Source organism: Marmota monax, unplaced genomic scaffold (genome assembly GCF_021218885.2).
Source record: "Marmota monax isolate L192 unplaced genomic scaffold, Marmota_monax_Labrador192_F-V1.1 WCK01_AAM20220418_F8-fsc00099, whole genome shotgun sequence".
In the NCBI taxonomy this organism is placed as follows: domain Eukaryota; kingdom Metazoa; phylum Chordata; class Mammalia; order Rodentia; family Sciuridae; genus Marmota; species Marmota monax.
Window position 1 is genome coordinate 2,732,062 of NW_026692126.1, and position 25,326 is coordinate 2,757,387.

The 25,326-nt window shown below is 41.8% G+C and overlaps 2 protein-coding genes across 4 annotated transcripts in view; one reads left to right on the plus strand and one right to left on the minus strand.

Moving 5' to 3' along the window:
- Window positions 1-1,067: 1,067 nt before the first annotated feature.
- On the minus strand, window positions 1,068-12,492 carry Timm17a (translocase of inner mitochondrial membrane 17A). 3 transcript variants are annotated; one of them, XM_058585913.1, is made up of 8 exons: window positions 12,355-12,473; window positions 11,670-11,837; window positions 11,041-11,084; window positions 7,995-8,094; window positions 7,791-7,854; window positions 6,494-6,622; window positions 5,664-5,774; window positions 1,068-1,935 (listed from the first exon to the last, which is right to left on the minus strand). In XM_058585913.1, the coding sequence occupies exons 3-8, from the start codon at window positions 11,052-11,054 to the stop codon at window positions 1,850-1,852; spliced, it is 504 nt and encodes a 167-aa protein (XP_058441896.1). In that variant the 5' UTR covers window positions 11,055-11,084; window positions 11,670-11,837; window positions 12,355-12,473; the 3' UTR covers window positions 1,068-1,849. The 3 variants fall into 3 exon arrangements, with proteins under 3 accessions (XP_058441896.1, XP_046320083.1, XP_046320066.1); XM_046464127.2 differs by lacking the exon at window positions 11,041-11,084 and having other exon boundaries at window positions 12,355-12,470; XM_046464110.2 differs by lacking the exons at window positions 11,041-11,084; window positions 11,670-11,837 and having other exon boundaries at window positions 12,355-12,492.
- An 8,483-nt stretch (window positions 12,493-20,975) lies between these two features.
- Window positions 20,976-25,326, plus strand: part of Lmod1 (leiomodin 1) — a 40,417-nt gene continuing 36,066 nt past the window's right edge. Inside the window, exon 1 of the mRNA XM_046464137.2 lies at window positions 20,976-21,484. Within this exon, the coding sequence (XP_046320093.1) occupies window positions 21,224-21,484 (261 nt within the window). The 5' untranslated portion in view covers window positions 20,976-21,223. The remainder of the gene's footprint in view (window positions 21,485-25,326) is intronic.

Sequence of the window (25,326 nt, forward strand, 5' to 3'; positions counted from 1 at the left end):
CACCAACGTTTGTAGTGGTGTAACTCACCACAGCCAAAAGATGAAACAGCTCAAGTGATCAACAGATGAATGAATAAGCATTATGTGATACACGCATACAATGGAGTATTCTTCATTCGTAAAAATGCAATTTTTTTTTTTGGTACCCAGGATTTAACCCAGAGGTGCTTCACCACTGTCACATACCCAGCCTTTTTAAATTTTGAGACAGGATCTTGCTAAATTGCTGAGGTTGGCCTCGAACTTGCAATTCTCCTGCGTTAGCCTCCTAAGTCACTAGATTGCAAGCATGCACCACCAACCCAGCAATAAAAATTTTGACATATGCCACAATTATGGATGGACTTTGAAACATGCTAAGTGAACTAAGACACAGGACAAATACTGTATGATTCCACTTATAATAAGCTACCTGGAAAAGACAAATCCAGACAAAGCAGGATTGTGGTTACTAGGGGCTGGAGAGAGGGAAGAATGGGAAGTTATTGTATAAGGGGTACAGTTTGTTAGTGATGAATACACTTTGGGTATACATAGTAGTGATGGTTAAATACCACTGTGCCCATATTTAGATGCTACGGAATTGTACACTTATAAATGTTGGTGCTAGGGATAGAATCCAGCCAGGGCTTTGTGCCTAATAGGCTAGAGTCCTACTTTTTTTTTTTTTTTTTTTGAGATGCTGGCAATTGAACTCGGGAGCTTGTGCACACCAAGTGTTCTACCACTGATATATATCTCCAGCCTGATAAATATTATATTATGTATATTTTACCACAATTTAAAAACCCTAAATCATCCACTGTAATTAGTAATTAAAAGCTCACTATTGTATGGCATTGCACTAAATAATAACTGTTTTCACAGTACCCACATGGATTTGTCTTGTTTTGTGCAATGTTTAAGTAGGCAAATGGGCAATTACTAACATCATGCCTTCTAAAGGCCACATGCTACTTCCAATAAAATCAGGAAAATTGCCTGTTCTGAAACTCTCATACAATTTCCAGGCCCAACCAGACCCCACAACACACCCCTTATGGAGATCAGCTTCAGGGGACTTGGAACACATTAAAAACAGCATATATTTTATTTTCAAGCACACAACACCAAAATTTTCTCTGCATGAATTCTTCTCATACAGAATTGGGCATATTGAAAGCAAGTTGTTTCTGGTGAGGTTTCTGATGATCAGGAATCAGGACGTAGTAGCCCTAAAGTTAACAGTCTTGTACCCACCATCCTCAAAACCAAGACAGCATAGTTTACTTTCAAAGTAAAAGATAGTTACCATATCCTTCAATCCATAAAGCATTTCACTGTGAAATGATTCATGTCGACTCTGCATAATTCTTCTTATACATAATTCACTTCAAGTGAGATGAGGGACGAGTATAAAACATGCATTATTTGAAATATGCTCAGTATGAAAAGGCAGAACTTTATAATTTATCTTAAAAGAAAGAGTAAGTTCCAGGAGCTTTTTATTGTTTGAATAATAGAACACATAAAACCAGGCAGAGAAGTCCCTAAGGAAATGATGGTCATGTTCCACTGTTATTTGCCCTTTGGTCCTTCATCTTCTAAGCACTTATTATATTTTCTTTTAAGGACATTAGATATTTATTTTGATCACAAATGCAATCCGAGTGTGAATACATAAATGTGGCATCTTTTATTCCCCCCCTCCATGTTCCTTTAAATAGAAAAAAGTGCTAAATGTCTCTTCATAGCCTATTTGGCCACAGTTGTTCCACCTATGGTTTTAAAAACAGACTGCAACTTGATCTTCTGAAATCTTTCTTGAACTACAGCTCATTCTGTTAAAGAAATCCTGGGAAAAAAAGTTCTACTGATATTGTCGATAGTCTCCAAAAGGTGAGGATGGTAACTGGGTGGAAGGCAACTGGGAGGGGTCTTCAGCAAACTGAGGACCTGCAATTAAGAAATAAAAATGATTCTTAAATAACCTGAATGTTATATAATTAAAAAGAACAAGTCTCTGTATAAAGTAAACCAATCAACTAAAAAATTATGTGCTACACTAGAGCTGTAATCTGAATTTCTTTTTAGACCTGCCTATTTCCTCAAGAGGTCTGGAAAACCTTCAAATTTGTTGTAACATAACAGATGTCTTCCATTTTTTTCCAGAATGAACAGCTCTCAAATGTTATGCCAGAAAAATCAGATGGATTCATTATAGCAAAAAGCAATACTTGAGGTTTTTTTTGGTTGGGGAAGGTAAAGGTACCGGGGATTCAACTCAGGGGCACTTGACCACTGAGCCACATCCCCACCCCTATTTTGTATTTTATTTAGAGACAGGGTCTCACTGAGTTGCTTTAAGCCTCGCTTTTACTGAGGCTGGCTTTGAACTTGTGATCTTCCTGCCTCAGCCTCCCAAGCCACTGGGGACTACAGGCATGCACCACTGTGCCCGGTAATACTCAAGTTTTTAAAGCAATTGTAATACCAAGCTGACATGTATCAATATTGGAAAAATCTCTCCCACCTCTTCACACATTTTTCAGTAGCTATTTAAAATCATTTTTACCAACTGGGAGCAGTGATGCGTGCCTATAATCCCAGAGATTCGGGAGGATGAGGCAGGAAGATCACAAGTTCAAGATCAGCCTGGGTGCCAATCCCAAAAAACCAAAGTCCAAATGTTTTCTCTAAGAAGTGGATGCTCATCCATAAGGGAGAAGAGGGGAGGGAATATTGGGAGAGAAAGATGGTGGAATGAGATGTGCATTATTACCCTATATACGGGTATGATTGCACAAATGGTGTGACTCTAAATTATGTACAACCAAAGAAATGAAAAGTTATGCTCCATTTGTGTAAAAAAAAAAAAAAAAAAAAAAAAGATCAGTCTGGGCAACTTAACAAGACCCTGTCTCAAAATAAAAAATAAAAAGGGCTGGGGATGTAGCTCAGTGGTAAAGCAGCCTGGGTTCAATCCCCAATACCATACACACATACACTCAGAATTATTTTCACCAAGTTTAAGTACTTAGCCATGTTTTAAAAGAATTCAGTAATCCAATTTATGTAACCAATTAAGTATGGAATAAATGAAATAGGAAGATATCCCCTAGCTTGCTATAGAACTAAGTCTTAGTTTAGTTTTCAAAGGATGAGGGGCCCTGGGAACTAAGAAAAAATGTGACACAGTGGCGCATGCCTGTAATCCCAGAGGCTCAGGAGGCTGAGGCAAAAGGATTGCGAGTTTAAAGCCAGCCTCAGCAAAAAGCGAGGGTCTAAGCAACTCAGTGAGACCCTGTCTCTAAATAAAATACAAAATAGGGCTGGGGATGTGGCTCAGTGGTCGAGTGCCCTGAGTTCAATCTCTGGTACCACTCTCCCCCGCCAAAAAATATTTATAGAGGAATAAACAATCTTTTTTACTTTAGGGAAACTGAAACAGGCAAAAACATATCTAGGGGGAAAAAAAGAAGTAAAATGGTAAAACTCCCTGAATCTTTCTAAATACTTCTACTCTAATGATACATTTTTATTTCACTATAAAAGCAATATCTATTCATATCAGAAAACCTGAGAAGACACTGGATGGAAAAGACAAATCAAAGATAATCACTGTTATCATTTAGATACAGGTCTAGCTAATCTCTTTTTCATTATTTTAAGAACTTACTTTCTTTTTTGGTTTTGTTGTTTTGCAGTGTTGTGGGCTGAACAGCCAGGGATTTGCGCCTGGCGGGCAAATGCTCTACCACCGAGTTAATCCTCGGCCCCCCACCTTTTTAAAATTTTGACTTTGAGCCAGGGTCTTGTAAAGTTGCCCAAGCTGACCTTATACTTGCAATCCTCACAAGTTACTAAGATGTGTAAGTTAATTAGAAAAATATGATTACTTCTCAAAGATCTTCCCCCTATACAACATTTTAAAAACATATCTCTTGTCTAAAAATAAATGTGCCACTTTTGGGTTGCTTCTACATAAATGCTGAATTTTGATTACTCAAAAGGAGATTCCCTCTGAGGAAAAAAGCTTAAAGCAAAGTAACCAAGGCTAATCTCTATCTATAAGATAACATAACTATCTAAGTTTTTGTTATATCCATATCTGAATTTCTGAAAATATCAAATTCTCCTGATGTTTCATGTGAAGTCTTTTTTTTTTTTTTAAATCTTATTTTTTTAGTTGTAGGTGGACACATACCTTTGTTTTATTTCTATGCGGTGCTGAGGATCGAACCCAGTGTCTCACGCATGCCAGGCAAGCGCTCTACCTCTGAGCCACAACCCCAGCCCTCATGTGAAGTCTTTTACACACAAAAAAACTAAAAAGCAAAATTAGAACATGACCATCATAATAGACTGTTAAAACAGAAACATAAAGTGAGATGGTCATCTAGATCATCCCACTGGCAACTAATGAGCAGTGCTCTCAAAAACTGTGCCAAAAAGATACTAATCTCTCCCTCAGTGCTTCAGGGAAATCAAATCAAATTGGGAGGTATGATCTATTCCTGATTCTATGCTGATTCTTTTCCAAGCTCCAAAAATAATTTTCATCATGTCTCACTATTCTGCCCATTTCCTTCCCCAAATGCCAGGTTAAGTTTTTTACTATCACAACCCTCATATCTCTGCTTCCTTCCAATATCAAGGAATATTTCCATTTTGACCCTGAACTTTTTAACAGTTAATAAACTGTAAAAGTTAATGACTGAGTAGATATTCCATGACCATGTAATGATCACTGAATCCACAATTTAACTTTTTCCCTGTGCATCAGACAAGAGGAACAATCAGCAACAAATTACATGACCAATTTCTCAAAGAGACTTTCCTTACAATCCTAACGCTACCCTCCAAAATATAAGCTACCTTCTACTACTCTACATTTTATTTTCTTCAAAACAAGCAATATTATTTTAAATAATCCATTGAACTGTTAATGTATTACCCCATGAGAATGTAAGTCTTCAAGAGTAGGTAAGGGCTGTCTTTTCTTTCTTTCTTTTTTTTTTTGTGGTACTGGGGATTGAACCCAAGGATGTTCTACCACTAAGATACATTCCCAACACTTTATTTTTGTTTGTTTGAATTTTTTTTGCAGTGCTGGGGACTGACCTTTTTTTATTTTTTGAGACAGGGTCCCACTAATTGCTGAGGCTCGCCTTGAACTTGTGATCCTCCTGCCTCAGCCTCCCAAATAGCTGGTATTACAGGCATGAACCACTGGGCCCAGCTAAAATGACTAGAAATTTCTTAGAATAAGCAAAGAAGCACCGATAAAACCCGAGACCCATAAAGAAAGACCAACAACAAATTAAGTAACGAAAGAATTTTTGTCAATGTGGTTAACTAAACATCACCAAACTTAGATTATGTTCATGTTCACTTTTTTGACTAGAAATTGAGCCTGTTATCATAGTCTTCATGAACTTCAGCATGTTAATACCTAATGTAGAAATCAAACTATCCCATTTTAGCAGACAAAATATTCTTTCTTAACATTAGGAAACCAGGGAATATAGCTCAATTGGTGGAGTGCTTACCTCAAATACACAAGGCCCTGGGTTCAATCCCCAGCACCATTAAAAAAAAAAAAAGCTCATTTAAAAAAAAATAAAATAAAATTTAGGAAACCATTCCAAAGAGCTACGGTATTAAGAAGAAAGAAGACTCACCATTGGGAAACTGTGTAGAGGCAAATCTTGTCAACAAGATACCAGCTCCTTCAATTAAAGCTAGGAGAATGCCACCCATTGCAGCTGACCCAACCATGGCCACTGGACCATCTGAAGACAATAACAAAGAGATTACTTTAAACGAAAGTGCTATCTGTATGGCATTCCCATTCCCAAACTCTTTCTCAATGTCTAGGACCCACAGTCAGCAAACTATGGCCCACAGGTCTAATTCAGGCCACTGCCTACTTTTGAAAATAGGTTGTATTAGAACACAGCCATGTTCTTTCACTTATACATTAGCTATGGATGCTTTCACACTATGACAGCAGAACTAATTCGTTGTGGCAAGGATCACAAAGTCCACAAAGCTTAAAATAATTACTATCTATCTGGCCTTTTACAAAAAAAAGTTTGCTCACCCCTAGGCTAAACCACAAAGTCCAAAGGAATTCTGGTTTGCTCTCTGTCTCAAAGATCCAGAAGTTGTTTTTAAGCTTTTTATTCAATGTGGCAGGTACTATTATTAATTCTAGAGTAATGATGAAATCATAGCACAAAAAGTTTGGCAGACTGCCTGGTCATACAGGTAATAAATGACCTGAGCAGGACCTGTAGTGCTCTTAACCATTCTCATGCACGGGTTAGAACTCCATGTTATATCCTCAAACATTCCAAATACATACCCTTACACTTTTTTTTCCCCCTCAAATGACCACATATATTCATGCTACATCAAATTAAGCAATGTTCACTTTTTATCTTATAGATGTCACTAAATTAAGACAGGAGAGGGCTTCCCAAAAAGTCTGTATATAATGATTGCTTACTTCTTGCTGCCAGTATAGCTCCTGTTAAGGCACCACTAGTGATGGAGTTCCAGGGATCTTCTTTTCCTCTGACTTGAACCATACTACAGTCAATCATAGAGAACAGGCCTCCCCAAACCGCAAAACTACCTATTTCATCGTAAAAACAAATAACAAATAAAAATTTCTTTTAATCCTTAGACTATTCATTTGAAACAACATTTACCACATTTGCGAAATTCTCACACTCCAAATATGTACAAACACTGAACAAAAGTCAGAATACTTTATCTTTTCTTTTTTTTTTTAATATTTTATTTACATTTTAGTTTTCGGCAGACACAACATCTTTGTTTGTATGTGGTGCTGAGGATTGAACCCGGGCCGCACACATGCCAGGCGAGCGTGCTACCGCTTGAGCCACATCCCCAGCCCCACTTTATCTTTTCTTTTTGGTGGTACTGTGGATCATTAGGCAAGGGATGACTTGCCACTCCAGTTACATCCTCAGCCCTAAATTTTTTCCTTCTTTCTTTTTTTGGTACTATATATTGAACCCAGGGGTGTTCTTCCACTGAGCCACCTCCTTGGCACTTTTTATTTTGAGATACAGTCTAAGTTGCTGAGGGTTTTGCTAAATTGCTGAGGCTGGGCTCAAACTTGGGATCCTCCTGCCTCAGTCTCCCAAGTTGCTAAAATTACAAGTGTATGCCACCACACCTGCATTATAATTTTCACTTCTAAGGAATGACAAGTAAAAAGTTTTCTTATGTCTTAAGAAAACAGTTGTCTCCACTTGGCTGTATCTTTGTATGTGAATATAATTTACATTTTTTTCATCTCCCTTTTCTCAGCTTCTGAATAACCAAGTTTTATAAGCACAATGCAAGCACCAATCCTTGCACAATGAGTAAAAGAGAACCTTGGAGAAAAACCCAACCAGCTTGATCAGTTTCTCTCTTATGAAATCCTAACCCTTCAGATCACATTCTCTTCAACTTTACATTACTCCAGAAACAATTTATTACTGACTCGCCAACACACTTTATTTTTTTTTTTTTTCCTGGAGCAGGGAAAGGGAAAAAAATTTTTAAACCCTGAACATCTGAAGGATAGACACAAGATTCTCAAGTATATAATTCAGTTAACTTTCCCACACATAAATCAAGAACGTATAGGGATCCTAGTTTGTGACAAGATGTTAAAACTAAAATCCTCACTGGCATAATCTAAACTAACAAAAAAAAATATATAATAGTTTCATCATCAAATTAACAGAAAAAAACAGACTAGAGTACAAATGGAAAATACTGCTTACCTCCCAATTGTGGAGCCCTGGTTCTAATAGCTGTCAAACTCCCTCGTAGTCTGTGGTTTACTCCCTATCACAAAACAAAAGGAATCGGTCCAGATTACTACACATTAGATGTGTAAGACATTACTAACATGCTGATGGGGATGCCAGAAATATTATCAAACTCCAGTTTCCAGGGAAGATATATAAGACCAATCCCCTACTTACCACTGGAGAATTTCGAAAACCTTTGATTGCTTGAAAGATACCACCACCTATGGTACCCATCGTAAAGGCCCCACCACAGTCATCCACAATTCGCCAGGGGCTAAGAACAGAGGAGGAAAAAAAAAATGACCTTATTTCTCATTCATAAGCCATAAAACTTTCTTCGCTAACACAATAAGGGATACAACAGATTCCAATTCAGGATCCACTGATATTAGCAAACATGTGGTCTATAAAATATATATATGTATGTATATATATATATTTTATATAATGTAGTTAGGCATGGTGGCCCACACCTGTAATCCTGGCTACTCATGAGGATGAGGCAGAAGGACCATGAATTCAAGGCCAGCCTGGGCAACGTAGCAAGACTCTATCTCAAATAAAAAAATAAGAAAGGGCTGGGGGGGGTGGGCTGAGGATGTGGCTCAAGCGGTAGCGTGCTCGCCTGGCATGCGCGGGACGCTGGGTTCGATCCTCAGCACCCCATAAAAAATAAAATAAAATAAAGATGTTGTCTCCACCAAAAACTAAAAAATAAATATTAAAAAAAAAAATTCTCTCTCTCAAAAAAAAAAAAAAAGGGCTGGGGATATAGTTCAGTCATAGAGCAACTTGGGTTCAATCCCCAGTACAAATAATAATAATAATTATGTGTGTATATATAGAGAGAAAGAGACAGAGACATATACACACACAAAGATAAAGGACACTGATAATATCTATATCTATTCAACCCCAAGTCATCTAAGCTAGAAGTAACAGAATTGGCATTAATTTCGTATTTTTTTTAAATATTTATTTTCTAGTTGTAGTTGAACACAATAGCTTTATTTAATTAATTTATTTATTTTTATGTGGTGTTGGGGATCAAACCCAGGGCCTCGCACATGCTAGGCAAGTGCTCTACTGCTGAGCCACAACCCCAGCCCCTAATTCCCTATTTTTAACAGGACTTTATTCATTCACTTACAATTACCAAATGTATTGTAAATCAGGCATTGTGCAAAAGCAAATAAACAAATACTCGGGAAATTATGCTGTAATTAACAATGCTGATTCAGTCTCTTAGAGATCAGGGTTAAGTTCTCCAGCTGCAATAAATTTCAAAGCTGAGACTCAGTGAATAAAGATTTAGTAATTACAGACAAAAACAAATTTTAAAAGTGTGCAGTTCTCCCCAGGCTTATGGAATCTAACTAAGCATTTGAAACTGTAGTCTACATCATATCCTTTTAACACACTGGAATAATACACAGTAATTTGAGGTTAAATTTGTAACCCAGCTTCCAAATGTAGCACCCTAACTTATGCAACACTAAAATCTGAGTAATTTGATAAGCAGAACAGAACTATTATTCTAAGAACCTGGCTTATAAAATTCTATGAGTAGTTAAATTCATTTTCTTTTATCTAGTCTCAAGGGAAAAGCACTACAATGAGCTACCTGCTCTTAAACTTATAAATTCAAATACTTGCTGGTTGGAGATTAATAACTAGAATAGAACTATAGTATTCTAAGAATCTGGCTTATTAAAGTCTGTGAGTAGTTAAATTCACTTTCTAAGTCCAAGATTGTTTTTTTAACCCTACATAACATTACAATTAGTTGAAGCTGAAATAAATCAGCATTTAAAAAAATGGATAAAGCCAGGCATGGTGGCAGACACGTATAATCCCAGCAATATGGGACGCTGAGACAGGAGATCACACGTTTCAGGCCAGCCTCAGCAATTTAGTGAGGCCCTAAACAAGTCAGCAAGACCCTATCTCAAAATAAAAAATAAAAAAAGGACTGAGGATAGCTCAATGGTAAAGCACCCCAGAGTTCAATCCCCAGTACTAAAAGAGAGGGAAAAAAAAAAAAAAAAACGATAAAAACAGCAGGCTTCAGATCAAAGAGCAGTTACAGTATTACAAGAGAATATCTGAAACAAAGGCAAGATGGAAACAGTTTGTGACTGTCTGGCTAAATCAAAAATGTTCCTACAGCAAAGTGATGGGCTGCAGAGGATAAAGCCCATTCCACAAGAATATAAATATCAGGTAAACGCAGGCAAGAGAGAACCAGTAAATGGACTGAAGTCCTAGTTCAGTGGTAGAGCGCTTGCCCAGCATGTGTGAGGCACTGGGTTCGATTCTCAGCACCACATATAAATAAATAAAGGTCCATTAACTAAAAAAAAAATTTAAAATAGAACCAGTAACTAACAATAATAAGATTAAAAGTATCATCCATATTTTAGGCAACCACTTATGCAAATACAATCAATGAATTCCAAAAATGCTAAGTTCTTTTCCTTTAGAATCCATAATACTTAACTTCGTAAAAGAACATTGCTGTCTCCTCTGCATCTCAGATTAAAAAAGAGGTTCATACAGAGATTAAGTAACTTGTTTAAGATCATATAAGCAGCAATTAGTAAAACCAATTAGAGTACAAAATCCAGTACTCTAAAGCCCCCCTATCTTTCCACTAGCCTAAAGGTTTGGTTTGGTTTTGATTTTGGTACTGGGGATTAAACTCAGGGGCACTATACCAATGAGCCACATCCCCAGTCCTTTTTGTTTTTTTTAAATTTTGAGACAGGGTCTCACTAAATTGATGAGGCTGGCTTTAAACTTAAAATCATCCTGTCTTGCCTCCCTAGCCCCTGGTATTACAGGCTAGTGCTACCACACCTAGCAGCCTAAAAGTTTTTGAAAAAAGAACTATGATGATTAAGCCCAAATGCTATATTAGACAGTGCTGGAGATAAGGAAAGCAATTAGGAAGTTATTGTAAAAGGCCTTAAGGCATCAAATAATATCATAACAATAAAAATTGAAAGAAAGGCAGAAATTTTGAAAGAATTCATACTGCGCATGTGGAAGGTGGGCAGTTGAGGGAGGAAAAAAATGCTAATAATTTAAGATTGGATGACTTGAAAGGTTGCTTCAGGACTATATTGCATGGTAGGCAAGTGCTCTACCACAGAGCCACACCCACAGCCCTGAATATCATTATTTTTATAAGATGATTAACTCAAGGAAATTACTTTACCTGTCCCCAACCATATCCAACAGCAATTTACAATGTGCTGAGCTCTGCATATAGAAGCACAATACACAAAGGGGGATAGATGAGGTAAGTGAGGAGCCAGGCAGTGCTTAAATAAGGTAACAGGGTTATTGCTAGCAAGGTAATAATTTAAACTCCTAGGCACTTTCACAACTTGAGGATACTTTGGTTCTTGTTCTTACACACACACACATACATACACACACACACACACACACACACACACGCCCTGCGCGATTAACCCAAATATCAAGATATAATTTTTCACTTATGACCTCAAAATCTTTAAGCTCGGATAACCTGAGACCTCTAACAGGTACTACATAATTTTACAATGATCTATTTATGTGCTTAACTTATTCGTCCTTTTTAAAAAAATATAACCAATTGCTAAGTACAGAGTTTTCACTCAATAAAAGGTGAATGAATGAATTTCTGTTTATGGCTTTTTAGAGAACATCCAACCATCTTTTTCTACTTCCCAGATATTTTTTTGCTTTCCTTCTTCCTCAAGAGAGAATTCCAAGCAGGAAAACGATGCTCTGGCCTAATGAGAGCTTATCCAGACCCCGTGGTTGAAATCTATGTTCCACTCATTTGATATGCTTCACCTTGTGGACACGTCACGATACAAATAAGGACTCAAGAATGGCACTTCCAGAGGGCGTGGTGGTGCACGCCTGTAATCCCAGCGATTCGGGAGGCTGAGACAGGAGGATCGCCAAGCTCGAGACCGGCCTCGGGGAACTTAGTGAGCCCCTCAACAACTTAGCGAGACCCTGTCTCAAAACAAAAAAAAAAATAAAAAGGATTGGGTTGTACTACAGTTCAGTGGTAAAGCGCCCTGGGTTCAATCCTCAGTACCAAAACAGAAAAAAGAATGGCACTCGCTCAGAGGTCGATTTTTCCCTTCTTCCATGCAGGCACTCAGCAAAACAAGGCGTCGGGAAGCGTCCAAGGTCACCTCAGTGGGTCAGCGGGCAGAGAGGATTACTGCTGACCCCGCACAAAGTCGACGCTCTCAGCCTCGGGGGACGAACCGGTTCCCAGGCTCCATCATGCCCAAGCCAGGACCGATCTCCTCACCATCCACCGCAAGGTCACTGGAGTCTTGGGGTGGGGGAGTACAGGACCGAGAAGCCAACTGGCTGCTCACGTCCGCACTGCCTGCGGTTATCAAGCCCACGTCGACGAGCTGCGCCTGGGTTCGGTTGGCACCTCGGGAGACTGAACAGGGGAAAACGAGGGCCGAGGGCAGAGGGGTAAAGAAAAGCAAGGGCAGCAGATGAAGCTCACCAAGGCTCTCTCGCATACTCCTCCATCTTGACTCCAGCCGCGCGGGCGAAGCCGGGCAAGCTGGGCGGAAACTGACCCCAGCGGCGGAAGTGATCCGAGAGGAGGGCGTTACGGTCTACGGGGATTGGTTCACCGCTTCCCTTCGCAGCCAATGGCAATTGGGGCTCCTGGGGGCAGTGCGTGGGCGGGGCTCAGGCCCGGCTCAGTGGGACTAGCCCCGCCCAGGTCCTCGAAGGCTGTGGGTCTGGGTTGTGTAGGCGAAGAGCTGCCAAGTGACAGAGTTCAAATTACTCAGTCACTGAAGTTCCGTGGCCTGAGATAAACCTGATATTATTCCGCTAGTGTTCATCAAGCTTCGTAACGGTTCCTTTTTTATTTTTTTCTTTTTCTTTTGAGATACTGGGGATGGAACCCAGGGCCGCGCACTTGCTAGGCAAGCATTTTACCCCTAAACAGCATCCCTGATCCTTTTAAATTTTTTTAATTTTGATACAGGGTATCACTAAGTTGCCCAGACTGACCTCCTGCTTGTGATCCTTGTGATCCTTGTGATCCTCCTGCCTCAGCCTCCCCAGTTGCGTCGCTGGGATTATAGGCATGAGCCACCAGACCCTTCTGATGCTGCTGCTGCTTCTTCTCCTTCTACTCTTCTTCCTCTCCCTCCTCCTCCTCCACTTCCTTCTCTTTCTTCTTCTTTTTCTGTGAACTGTGAGTTAATGCTATCTAATTCATTGTGAACTGTGAATCTCTTAGCAGCTACACATAGCTCCTTTAGGGGAGACGCTGTCTCATTGCCTTATAATCACAGTGCCTGAAATGTAATAGATGCTCAATAGATGTTTCTGAAATTGAACTGCTTGAGCCAGCTGAAAAGCCATGACCAACTGGACCCTTGATTTGAGGGTCTTGACTCCAGAACCTCTTCTGAGCCTCCCCACTAATGATCACAAAAAGGCATGAGAAATTTTATCCCTGAGAAAAGAAACTAAAATGATGAGAACCCATTAGATTGTTTTAGCTAACAGTCAGCAAAAACCAATCATGCGATGGCTATGGAAGGAGTTCTGTACTTTTGACTTTAAAATGTATACATTTTTTGTTTCATGGAAAAGTCAACGTAATAAATAGAAGACTTCAATGAAAAGTGAGGTTCCCTCCATTGGCTTGGAAATAACTTAAGCAGATGGATCAAACCCTTAATAGAACTAAAGATTAGCAATGTCTTATATGTGAGAAGAACAGTTCAGACTAGTCATCTGATTTGGATATATACATTCCAAAGGAGGCCTGTTTGGATTGTGTGAATGTCATTAGGCATACTTAAAACTAATTTATTCTATAAGCTGAAGAGAATAAGGGAGAGGGACAGTATGAGCCTAGAAGAAGGAATTCAGAGAGCAAGTATTTAATCAGCACTCCAGACATAAATATTTCAATGACTAGAGATTGGCACTCTCATGGGGCAAGGATAATTTTTCTGGCCTCACAGTCAGGTGGAGTGGGGGAGACTAAGTTTCTTTTCTTTGCTTCCTAAAGGAGCCATGTGTAGTTGCTGAGACCTTCATAGTTCACAACCAATTAGGAGGTGTTAATTCACAGTTGACAGAGATCTTTGCTCTTCCTTGGTCTCAATAGTCAAGCTCTTCCAACCTCTTTTTTTTTTATTTTGGCCTTTTATTAGTAATTAATAGTTTTTTTCTTATTCCTTATTCATTATGCAATCTTCTAATTATGATTTGGTTTCTGAATATATTTCCATATAGGAGTTAATTCCTGGGCCCATGCTTTTAACTATTCTTGTCTTTCTGGTAGTTAATATTGGTTTCTACATCTGCTTCTTTTGAACTTGGTTCTTTTGACTCAGTCATCAGGAATAGTCTAGGTTCTCCAGAGATATAGAACCAATAGTAGATAGATAGATAGATGATAAAAAAGAATGAGAAACTGAGTCATGCAGTGATGGAAGATGAGAAGTCTCATGATCTGCATTTGTAAGATGAAGACTCAAGAAAGCTGGCAGGATAGATTCACCCAAAGCCAAAGGCCCAAGAACCAGGGGAGTCAATGGTATAAATCCCAATTTGAAGGCAGGAGAAGATGAGATGAGGTGTCCCAGGTCAGCAGTAAGGCAGGAAAAGAAAGGAGGTTTTCTCCTCGATCTCTGATTCTATTTAGGCTCTTAGTGGATGATGTCCAGTCCCATCAGGAAGAACAGTCTCCTGAGAGTCCACCAATTCAAATGCTGTTTCCCATAGGGAACATCCTAACAGACATACCCCCAAACAATGTTTAATCTGGACACCCTGTGGCATAAGATTAACCATCACAATGCTGGTGCTCAGAGTTTACAAAGCTGAAGTCCAGATTCTAGCCTGTGGTTTTTCCAGCTGACTATTTCCTTTAGAGTAGCTATCCCTACTCTAAAGGAAATTACTGTTCTGGGAGACCCTCCTTAAGTGACTTGTAAACACTCTTAGACTTTTCCCTCTCTGTTTTCTTTACTTTCATTTTCTTCCAGTGCTGGGAATCGAACCCAGGATCACCACCATGCTAGGCAAGTACTCTACCACGGAGCTACACCCCCAGCCCAGCTTTGTTCTTTTTTTTTTTTTTTTTGTGTGTGTGTGTGTGTGGTAGTGGGGTATCAGGGATTGAACTCAGGGGCACTTGGTCTCTGGGCCACATCCCCAGCCCTATTTTGTATTTTATTTAGAAACAGGTCTCACTGAGTTTTTTAGTGCCTTGCTTTTGCTGATGCTGCTTTGAACTCTCGATATTCCTGCCTCAGCCTCCCATACCACTGAGATTACAGGAGGGCACCACCGGGCCCAGTTGTTTTTTTGTTGTTGTTGTTGTTGTTATTTTGTTTATGGTACCTGGGATTGAACTCAGGGGCACTCCACCACTGAGCCATATCCCCAGCCTTATTCTTGTATATTATTTAGAGACAGGGTCTCACAGAGTTGCTTAGTCCCTCACCATTGCTAAGGCTGGCTTTGAACTCATGATTCTCTTGTCTCAGCCTCCCTTGCCACTGGGATTACAGGCGTGTGCCACTGAGCCCGGCTCAGCTTGTTTATTTTTAACTGCAACAGGTAACAGGATTATTTTTGCCTGGGAAAGCCTGGGACTTAGGCTTTGTTGAAGAACATGTCACCTTTCCCTCAAAAATATCCTTGATTCCAGGGTGTTGAATCAAGAAACCTTTTGGAATAAAAGATCTTGGTACTCTAATCTCTAAGCCTGAGGGATTTCAGTGGTCCTTGGTGAAGAAATAGTGACAAGAAGGGATGATAAAAGAAAGCAGTGGAGGTATTTGAGAGAAAACCCATCATGAATGTGGGGGGAGTTGGAGTTGGTGATTCTAAACACCAAGGTGAGTTTTGTTGGAAGTTTTCAAGTATAGATAGAACTCTTTCTAGAACCCTTTGTGATCAGATACTGGTAGGATGGACATTTTCAGAATCTGCCTCTCCTGACCACTCAGTACTTGTGTTGACTTAGAGGTTCCTGAGCCTCAACAGATTGAGTTCTGTTGAACCAGAAGCTACTGTGGCCTAAAGAGTTCCACCTACACCCAGGCCAGGTATTTGCCCCATCCCCAGTCTTGCCTGGTCAAGTCACCAAAAAACTAGCTTGGCACAGATAAGTGAGACCTAAGCCACAGCCAGTTCTTGGGTTTGGGGTTCTAGTCTGTGATTAGGGCCAATCTGGTGGGCAGAGGGGTTTTAGCTTAGCCCAGGTAAAGGTGGGAAAAATAATCTCTTGTCCCTTTTCAGCCAGTTTTCCTCTCCTGGTTCTCCTTTCAGGAAGCCTGTAGTAGGGCTTGTGTTATCTCAGAGCTCCCCTCCGACATTTCTGCTCATATCAGGAGTGTTAGACCAGCCAAGTGGCTGGCTTCCAGACAAAGACTGCTGCTTCCTTCTAGAAAAACTACTCACGACCCCCAAAGAGAACCGGTGTCACCAGGTGAGGTGGAACATACCTGTAATCCCAGTGATTCTGGAGACTGAAGCAGGAGACTCACAAGTTCAAGGTCAGCCTCAGCAATTTAGCAAGGCCCTCAGTAATTTAATGAGACCCTGTCTCAAAAAATAAAAAAGGGCTGGGGATGTCACTGGGTTCAATCACCAGTACCAAAAAAAAAAAAAAAAAAAAGGAAAGAGAGAGAGAAACCAGTGAAAAAATGTCTCTTTTGTGACTTACTTTGGCCCCTGCTTTAGCTATTTACATCACAGCATATCTATCCATCTGTATATCTATATCCTTATATGTAAACACATATGTAAGTATGAAAGAACTATGTAGCAAGAATTGTTGAGTGCTTACTTCATGCCTGATGCTGCTACTGTTAGTACTTTGTATGTGTTATCTTATTTAACTTAATATCTCCATAACTCTATGAGACAGTATTAGGTAAATACTTTTAATATCCTAATTTTCCATTTCCTAGGCCTCAGAGAGGTTAAATAACCTACCCAGGGTTACACAACTCATATTTGAACCCATGTAATTTGACTCCAGAGCCTGTGATCTTGTCCACTATACTATACTACCACCCTATATTCTAGAAGATGTGACTTTCCTGGGGAATTCCAGTCCCATTGAGAGCCACCTAAGCCTTAGTTAAATGAGTCTGGATCCTCACTATCCCTCTCTCATCCCACCACATTTTTTTTCCTTTTGTTTGTTTTTGCAGTCCCATGGATTGAACTCAGGGCCTCACATGTACTAGGCAAGTGCATTACCCGTGAGCTACATCCCCAGCCCCCACCATATAGTTCAACTGGAACTTAGAGTCTCTTTCTTCTTTTTTCCCTCTCCACACCTCTAGCAACAACATGCTTAATTTTCTGTGAGGAATAGGCTAAGCCAGAATCTCCTGACCCCCAGGATGAATTTGTTCAGATGGAAGAGGATTCTGAGCCTGGGCAACCATGGCCACCATACCTGTGTGGCCCCTGGTGGCAGGGCCTGGAGGAGGCTGTACGGGTCCCAGCTGTGGTGCCTTTCAAAGGAAGACATTCCGAGTCTAAAAGCAGTCTCAGGGATCCCTGGGAATCTAGGGATCCAAGAGCTTCAGAATGTTATGTCAGCTGTTTGGAACCATGGGACCTGAGGCAGAGAAGTTACCGGGGTTCATGTGTAGACACCTTTGGTTAGGAGACCATTGTTAGCAAAAATAACTGAAACAGGAGCAGACCTCAAGTGGATCGGCAAGCAGTCTTTATTAAGGATGGATGCAACAGCACATTTTCAGGGGAGAAAATGGCAACTGTTTACAAGAGGGGTCTGTTTTTATAAGTCTTAATGAGAGTTAATCCTAACAGAATGTTTAGTGTGACTTAATCATTAGAGACTTGGGACGTGCTGGCTGGGCAGTCTTTAAAAGGCTAAACTGCTCTGTACTAAATTTGGTCACGCAGCGCTCCTCATTGTGTAGGTTAAAAATCTAACTCAGGGAAACAGCTGTAAAAGCTTGAAACTCACTGTTACTGGGATGAAAATCCAAAGCCACAGCCCAGAGTCCATTTGTTTGCCTTCCCCTCCAGGACCTGTTGCTGGGAAAGGATGAAAGACTAAAGCCCAGAGCCTAATGATTACCTCCTTCCTCCCTGGCTCAGTGTCACTGGAAAGGGATGAAAGTCCAGGACCCAGGGCCAAATGTTTACCTTCTCTCTCCAGGGACCCATTGTCACCATTGTCCTCCCTTCTCCCTGGGGACTGTCATTCCCCTTTTCTTGGGGGATGTTATTTTCCATATCCTTCAGCCATGGATTCTGCCCTTGTGTCTAGAAGCTGTCTAGAAGGTTTTTTTTTTTTTTTTAGTGTATTCTAGAACAGGGACCTAGGCTCAGGGGAGAAGGCCACTGAAACCAAATGGTACAGAGGCTGATCCCAGGACTGAGATAGTTATGTGCATTCAGTCCCTGCTTCCTCTTCAGGGAACAATGAACATTACTGGCAAAAAGCCTGAGAGAGAAGAATCTCAGGAAGCTGAAGAGCTGCTCTCAGCTAATTGGGCATTAGAGGTTGGCTAGGGGGGCTTCACAGCCTGAGGTCCCAGAAGATGATGACTCTTCCAGGTAACAGTGAGAATGAATTAAAATTAATGCATCTTCCTTTTTAGGACTCCTAATAGTTCCTAATAGTATCTCTTGCTTTTTTTTTTCCCTACAGAATAACTATTGTTTTACCCCATTAAATTATATATTTTTGGCCAGGTACAATGACACATGCCTGAAATCCCAGCTACTTGGGAGGTTGAGGCAGGAAGATTGCAAGTTTGAGGCCAGCCTCAACAATTTAGTAACACCCTGTCTCAAAAAGTAAAAAGGGCTGGGAATTTAGCTCAGTAGTAGAGCATGCCTGGGTTCAATCCCCAGTACTGCAAAAAGAAAACAAAGGGAAATATGTATACATTTTTAAGAGTGTTGTAATTATTTTGTATCCCTCTATCCATGGTGCCTAGCAGGGTGATATATATATATTTAGTAGTATCTGAATAAATGCTTGAATGCATGAATGGGAACTAAGTGAGAAAATGTGTGTGCATGTCTGTGTATGTGGGTGTGTACTGAGGGTGGTTACTGCTGGAGGAAAAGAGGAAAGAAGAGGTGGGTTGAACAAAAAGGACCTAGGATAAGAATAAGTATAAATAATTCTAAAACTTCAAATTGGCTAGGCTCTGTGGCACATGCCTGTAATCAGAGCAGCCCAGGAGGCTGAGGCAGGAGAATTTCCAGTTCAAAGCCAGCCTCAGCAACTTAGTGAGGCCCTAAGCAACTTAGTAAGACCCTGTGTCTAAATAAAATATAAAAAGGGCTGGGGATGTGGCTCAATGGTTAAGCAACCCTGCACCAATGTACCAGATAATTCCTGGTACTAAACAAAATAAAACAAAACAATTAATAAATAAATACTATGTTTCTCTTGTATCAGCTAAATGTTTTCATATATATGACAATTTAGTGTCCATAACAATCCTACAAGGAGCGGGGGAAGTTGTTATTTTACTGACAGGAGAAGCTAAGTCTCAGAGGAGAGGAAAATTTTCCCAAAGTTATATGACCAGAAAGCAGCAATACCAGGTCTGTTTGTCTGAAGAGTGCAAGCTCATATCTTTGCAACCACACTGCTGTCCAGCCTCCTCGGTTGTGTGTTCCCATAGCCTCTGTACTTCTCTTTTGAGGCATTTTGCAGACTTTTAATTAGTTAAGGATTATTTGTTTAATAACTGTCTTCACTGGTAGATCCTAGGCTCCCAAAGGACAAGGACCAAATTGATTTACATCCTTATTTACATTCCCTGTTCTCACAGCAGTCACCTGTCACATAATAGGCACTCAATAAATACATGTTTATCACGGCCAACCCCTAACTACTGACACTTACATGAAAACCCCTAAGGTTCTCTAGTCCTTTTCCATTCTCCCATCTACCTGCCGCACTTTTGTCCTCCAGTCTCACCAGTCAGCACCTTTTTTTGCCTAAGCTGGACTAGTGGGCATGAATGCCACGGCCAAGTTTTAGTCCCAGACGATCCCTGAACTCAGCAAACGCTGATCAAGTGACTGTCTCTCTCTGGCTTAGGATGGAAAGATGCCAGGAAAGATCGAAGCATCTACCCCGATGGTTTACACCAGGGCTTCTAGAAGGGATTTTGTGGCAGGAGGGAGGGGGGCAGGAGATTGAATGTCTGTGAGTTGCGCAGGGCAGCATGATGGATGAGTGGTGGAAAGCCCTTTGATGCGACATGCCAGAGCCATTGCAATAGTATCTCTCCCAATGGCCCAGAATTGTATTTCTCTGAAGACATGTTAAATTGTGCTCTGGATTTATATGTGGGTGGCAACCTGCTGGCTCCTCCTCAATGCTCCCCAAGGAGGTCTTTCTACAGATGCCCCAGCAGAGGAAGAAAGATGAGAATGGACGCAGGGTGGAACCCTCTTCCCTAGAGCCTGGGGGCTCATGGAAACTGACAGCTCTTTAAGAGTTTCCAGAGTCCAGTAGATCCCATGCTGTTCCTCAAACAGACTTCCAGTTTTCAGTTTGGGTGCACTGTGAAAGGGGCTTATTCCTGCCCTCCACCCTCAACCCACACTGACCCCTGCCCTCTCTCTGGAGGTCAGACACAGCCTGTGATGCTTAGCATTCAGCTTCGCCTTGGTTTAAGAGAATGAGTAGGTGGAGCGTAGCATGGCTCCTGTTAAAATCAAGTGTGTTTCCTGGGGCTATAAACACTTGGGTGTCCCCCGCACATTACCAAATACAGTAGAAAGGAGTCAATGAGCCACACGCTGGCCACAGCAACATCCACCTGGCAACAGAGAAGCAAAGTGCGTTTGACCAGGGCATGCCTTGGGCTGGCCAGTTCCTGAACTCACATGTCCTCGTCCTGCTTTTCTGGCTCTCCGGGCTGCGGTCCGCTTCTTCCAGACTCCGCATTTTTGTCTCTCTTTCTCATTGCATGCCCCCCTTGTCTTTAAAAGGCTAAACTGCTCTGTACTAAATTTGGTCACGCAGCGCTCCAAGATTCCCTGGAATGTCCTCAAGTTTCAAACAGCTCTGACAGAGAGGCAGGCCCGCCCCCAGCTTGGGGATTGGCTTCTCCTTTCAGGGCAGGCAGTTGCTGGGTCTTATTGGCCACTGGTTAGACCAGGCAGGGTCCGCTAGCCCTGGGCTGCAGGGAGGCTGCTGTGTCCACTGAGCACCTGTGGCTCGGCGGGGCCAAGGAGCTGCAGTCCTTGACCAGCTGGAGGTTTGCTCCTAAGCCTCACTTGGCTCCATCCAGATCTGCCCCCCTGACCCTTCCCTGCCCACCAGCATTCCCATAGTCCCGGCAAGAGCCATAGCCCACTTTGCCAATATGTCGAAGGTAGCCAAGTATCGCCGGCAGGTGAGTGAAGACCCTGACATCGACAGTCTGCTGTCCACCCTGTCCCCGGAGGAGATGGAGGAGCTGGAGAAAGAGCTAGACGTGGTGGACCCAGATGGGAGCATTCCCGTGGGGCTGCGACAGAGGAACCTGACGGACAAACAGTCCACGGGCGCATACAACCGGGAAGCCATGCTCAACTTCTGTGAAAAGGAGACCAAGAAACTTATTCAGAGGGAGATGTCCATGGATGTGAGTGACATACCCTGGAGGGAAGAGGGAGGAGGGAGGGCTGGGAACCCTGACTCCTTGGCTAGGATGCATCTTTCCTCAGAGGAACTGCTCTCGATGGCAAAGGATTAGATGCTTTAGAACTATCATCACTAGACTAGCAGTGTGAATCTCCCACCCCTAATTTCTGTTGTATAAGCAGAAGTTGTATGCTGCAGGAATACAGCCTCTCACAAAACAAACAGCGCTACCAGTAGAAAGGGAGCTGGGAGGTGTCCTTGAAGTATTTGTTGTCCAGTTGACTTCATCCTGGTCCCTGACATCTGTTTTCTCCTTCATGTTCATCTCATCCTATAGGGAGGAGGGACGCAAGAATAGAATGCTTGCAGTTTCCTGCCAGCTACCAAAGAAGAGAAGCTAAATCCTCCTTGTGAAACAAAGAGTCATCTTTCCCCTGACCTATGAGCTCCTCATAGCATAGAAACTATTCAGAGAAGCTTGGGATGGGGAAGATGGGCTTCCCAAAGCCAGGATCTATGGGCTGGCACATGTCTTAACCCGAAAGCTTCCCTTTTATTCCCAGGAAGGGTGAGGTGCTGTGTCTTCCTTCCTTCCTTCCTTCCTTCCTTTCTTCCTTCCTTCCTTCCTTCCTTCCTTCCTTCCATTTTCCACTCTCTGGAGAAGCCTGTTGAGGGACTATTCCCCCCCTTTTGGCATTCAGCCCTTTATAAATTAATTAAGTCGCTTTGCTAGGAATGCAGGAGAGAACAGAGGAAAGAAAGTAGTGACTGTTTGGGAGCATCTACCCACATCTAGGATGAAATGAAGCACGGCTTGCTTTCTGTTTTCCTGCGTTGGCATGGAGGAATTATTTTTCTTCACCATTTCTTTCATATATGAGTTTCCTTTGGACAAACAAAAGTGGCCTCCAATTGAGTCTGACTTTATGGGACTGCTTGGTCCATGGGGAAAAGGGCGCTAAGACTTTGCACTAGTTCTCTTCTTCTACTCAGCTCCGTCTCTTGCACAGTATCCATTACTTGAGAATTCTTGCAGGAAAAAGTTCATTTTCAATCCTTGTCTTTTGTTTTACTTCTATGGACACCGAGGCACGCAACATCAAAGTCACATTCATTCCCACAGAGAAACTGGGAATGTCTGCATGGAATGTCTGGCTGGATATGCAATTGTGTTGACTTCTTGTCAGAGTACCCTGGGAGACATGGTCCTGACTTCTCAAGAGTAGGAATGAGAAAGTAGGGAGGAGGAGAGAAGGGGTAGAGGTAAAATAAGTGAAGGAGGTGAGACTCTGTCTCTGTCCTGCCACCCACTGAGCCAGTGTTTAAGGCTCTGCCAAGAAGTGAGGAGAGTGTAGGAAGCCGGGGGGTCCGGGTTGTTACCCTTGGGAGGGTGGTTGCCCCTGATGCAGTATGATAATGAAGAGTAAATGCCAAATCACTTATAGAAAAAAAATGACAGGATTTACTGCGAGGGCCTTCTGTCTCAGGACAGCTATCAGGAAATGTACAGAAAGAAATGAAATGCCACCAAAACTTTGGCAGCTCTGTGACTCCTGCCCTAGTCCCCAAACATTCTCTCTGGAGTTTGGCTCTGCTCTTCTCTCACTCGCAGTCCCTAGTCCCTGGGCCTATGGCTGCCTTGTGTCCAGTGGCTTCTGGAGGCTAAGGTCAAAGAGAACTTTTTTCTTTTCTTTTCTTTCTTTCTTTTTTTTTTTTAAACAATACTAGGGATCAAACGCAGTGCCTTGTGCATGCTAGGCAAGCGCCCTACTATTGAACTATATTCCAAGCCCTGAACAGAACAGGGCTTAGTAATGAAGTACAATGTTTAGGCCACAGAGAAGGCAAGTGACTCTTGTGCTCCTAGAACTTTCATTCTCCAGCTTTTCTGCTCAGCCAGTTAATACCATGGCCTGCCTCCTCTCCCCTGCCCCGCTGCCCTCCCCCTTACCAGTTCCACACTTGATCCTGCAGACAGAGCCAGGGAATAAAGGAATAAAGGGTGGTGAATGTGTGTGTGTGTGTGTCCTCAGGTTAAGGAGCTGCCTTCAAGGGGTGGGGGTCATGGCTTAGTGGCAGAGCACTTGCCTAGCATGCGTGAGGCACTGGGTTTGAATCTCAGCACCAATTATAAATAAATGAATAAAATAAAGATCCATTAACAACTGAAAAAAAAAGGAACTTCCTTCAGGATCATGGAGTTAGGCTGTTCTGATCCTCATACTCGTACACAGTTCAAGGGCATTCACTGGCGTAAAGGCTGGCTGGAGTTCAGGATGTATGCTAAACAGCGGGCAGAAGTCACATCTGCAAATCTGGGTGAATGGGAATGAACCATAAAAAAGTGACTTCTTTAACACCATTAGCAAAATAGTGAGTGTGGGGTCAAGGACTTAGATTTAAATATCAGAGAAACCTGATGTGACTGCGAGTGTCTCTCTTTTTTTATTTGTTCCCAGTGTTTCTTGAGAATAATAGCATCCACCTCATGGGACTGTTATGAAAACTGAGAGATGATAACAGAAAGCTCTTAGCACAGAGGCTGGCATATAATAAACAATAAATGGCAGCTACGAACCATGGATTCAGTTAGGTCAATTAACTCAGAAATTGGCCAAGTGAGCCAAAAGCAATCTCTGCTCCTTCTAGCCCTCCCTTCCCTCAGTTCCCTGGAGGTTTTGCAGGCCACACCTGTTCCTCAGTGTCCACAGCAAATGAACAAAGCCTGGTGCTTAGGTTGGGGACCACCAGTGCCACAGCCTCAGAACGGTGGGGCAGCTCCAGACTGCTGGACTGACTGCAGCAGCCCTCTCTCCTGAGATCTGCTGCAATGAGGAACCAGAAGATAGTGGAGCCAGAGAATGTGACGCAGTCTCACTGGATCTGAGGAAAAGCAGCAAGTTGAGCATTTACCAAGAACCTTCTACCTGTTAAGCTCATTCATCCTTTTTTCTTTAAGCCTCACAAGTCTTGGGAGATGGGTATTTTTACTCCCATTACACAGATGAAGAAAATAATTCTCAGGGAGTTTTAATAACCTCCCCCAATAAATGGCCTGCCTAAGATGTGTGACACCGGGGTACAAAAGGGCAATGGTGCCAAACCTTACTCTGAAGAATTTATGGCCCAGAGTCACAAAACACATACACATAGAACTACCAGAGAGGAGTGACAGATGAGTGGCTATGCAGTCATGTATTGTCACAGGAGCAGTAGATATCACATAGTCTCCTAACCCTAACCCTACCTTCGTAAGCAGGACCATGACTTATAAAACCAAGTATGGATGAGGGGAAGACAGCAGATGGTACTAAGGCGTTTTTGTTAATTCCTTTTTAGTGTGATGATGGGTCTATTTATAAAAGAATGCTTATCTTTTAGACATAAATCCTGAAATATTTATGGAGAAAATTGGATTAGGGAATTTGCTTTAAAATGTTCAGACCGGGAGTATAGATGGAACAAGATTGGTCACGAGTGTCTGATGGTTGAAGCTGGGTGATGGTCCACGGAGCTGTTCATTGTGTAGTTTTTCTCTACTTTGGTTGATATGTTTGAATTTTTCCATAATAAAAAAGTGTAAATAGAAACCAAGAGTGGGGGGCTGGGGTTGTGGCTCAGTGGTAGAGTGCTCGCCTAGCATTGAGGCACTGGGTTCAATCCTCAGCACCACACTAACAATGAAATAAAGATATTGTGTCCACCACCTACAACTAAAAAATAAATATTAAAAAAAAAGAGTGGGAGGGAGGCCAACTTGGGCCTTTCCTGGGGAGGGAGAGCCTTAAGGTTCAGATCCTAGCTGGGGTGGGGAGGTGGGGCTAGACTATGGGAGGGACCTAC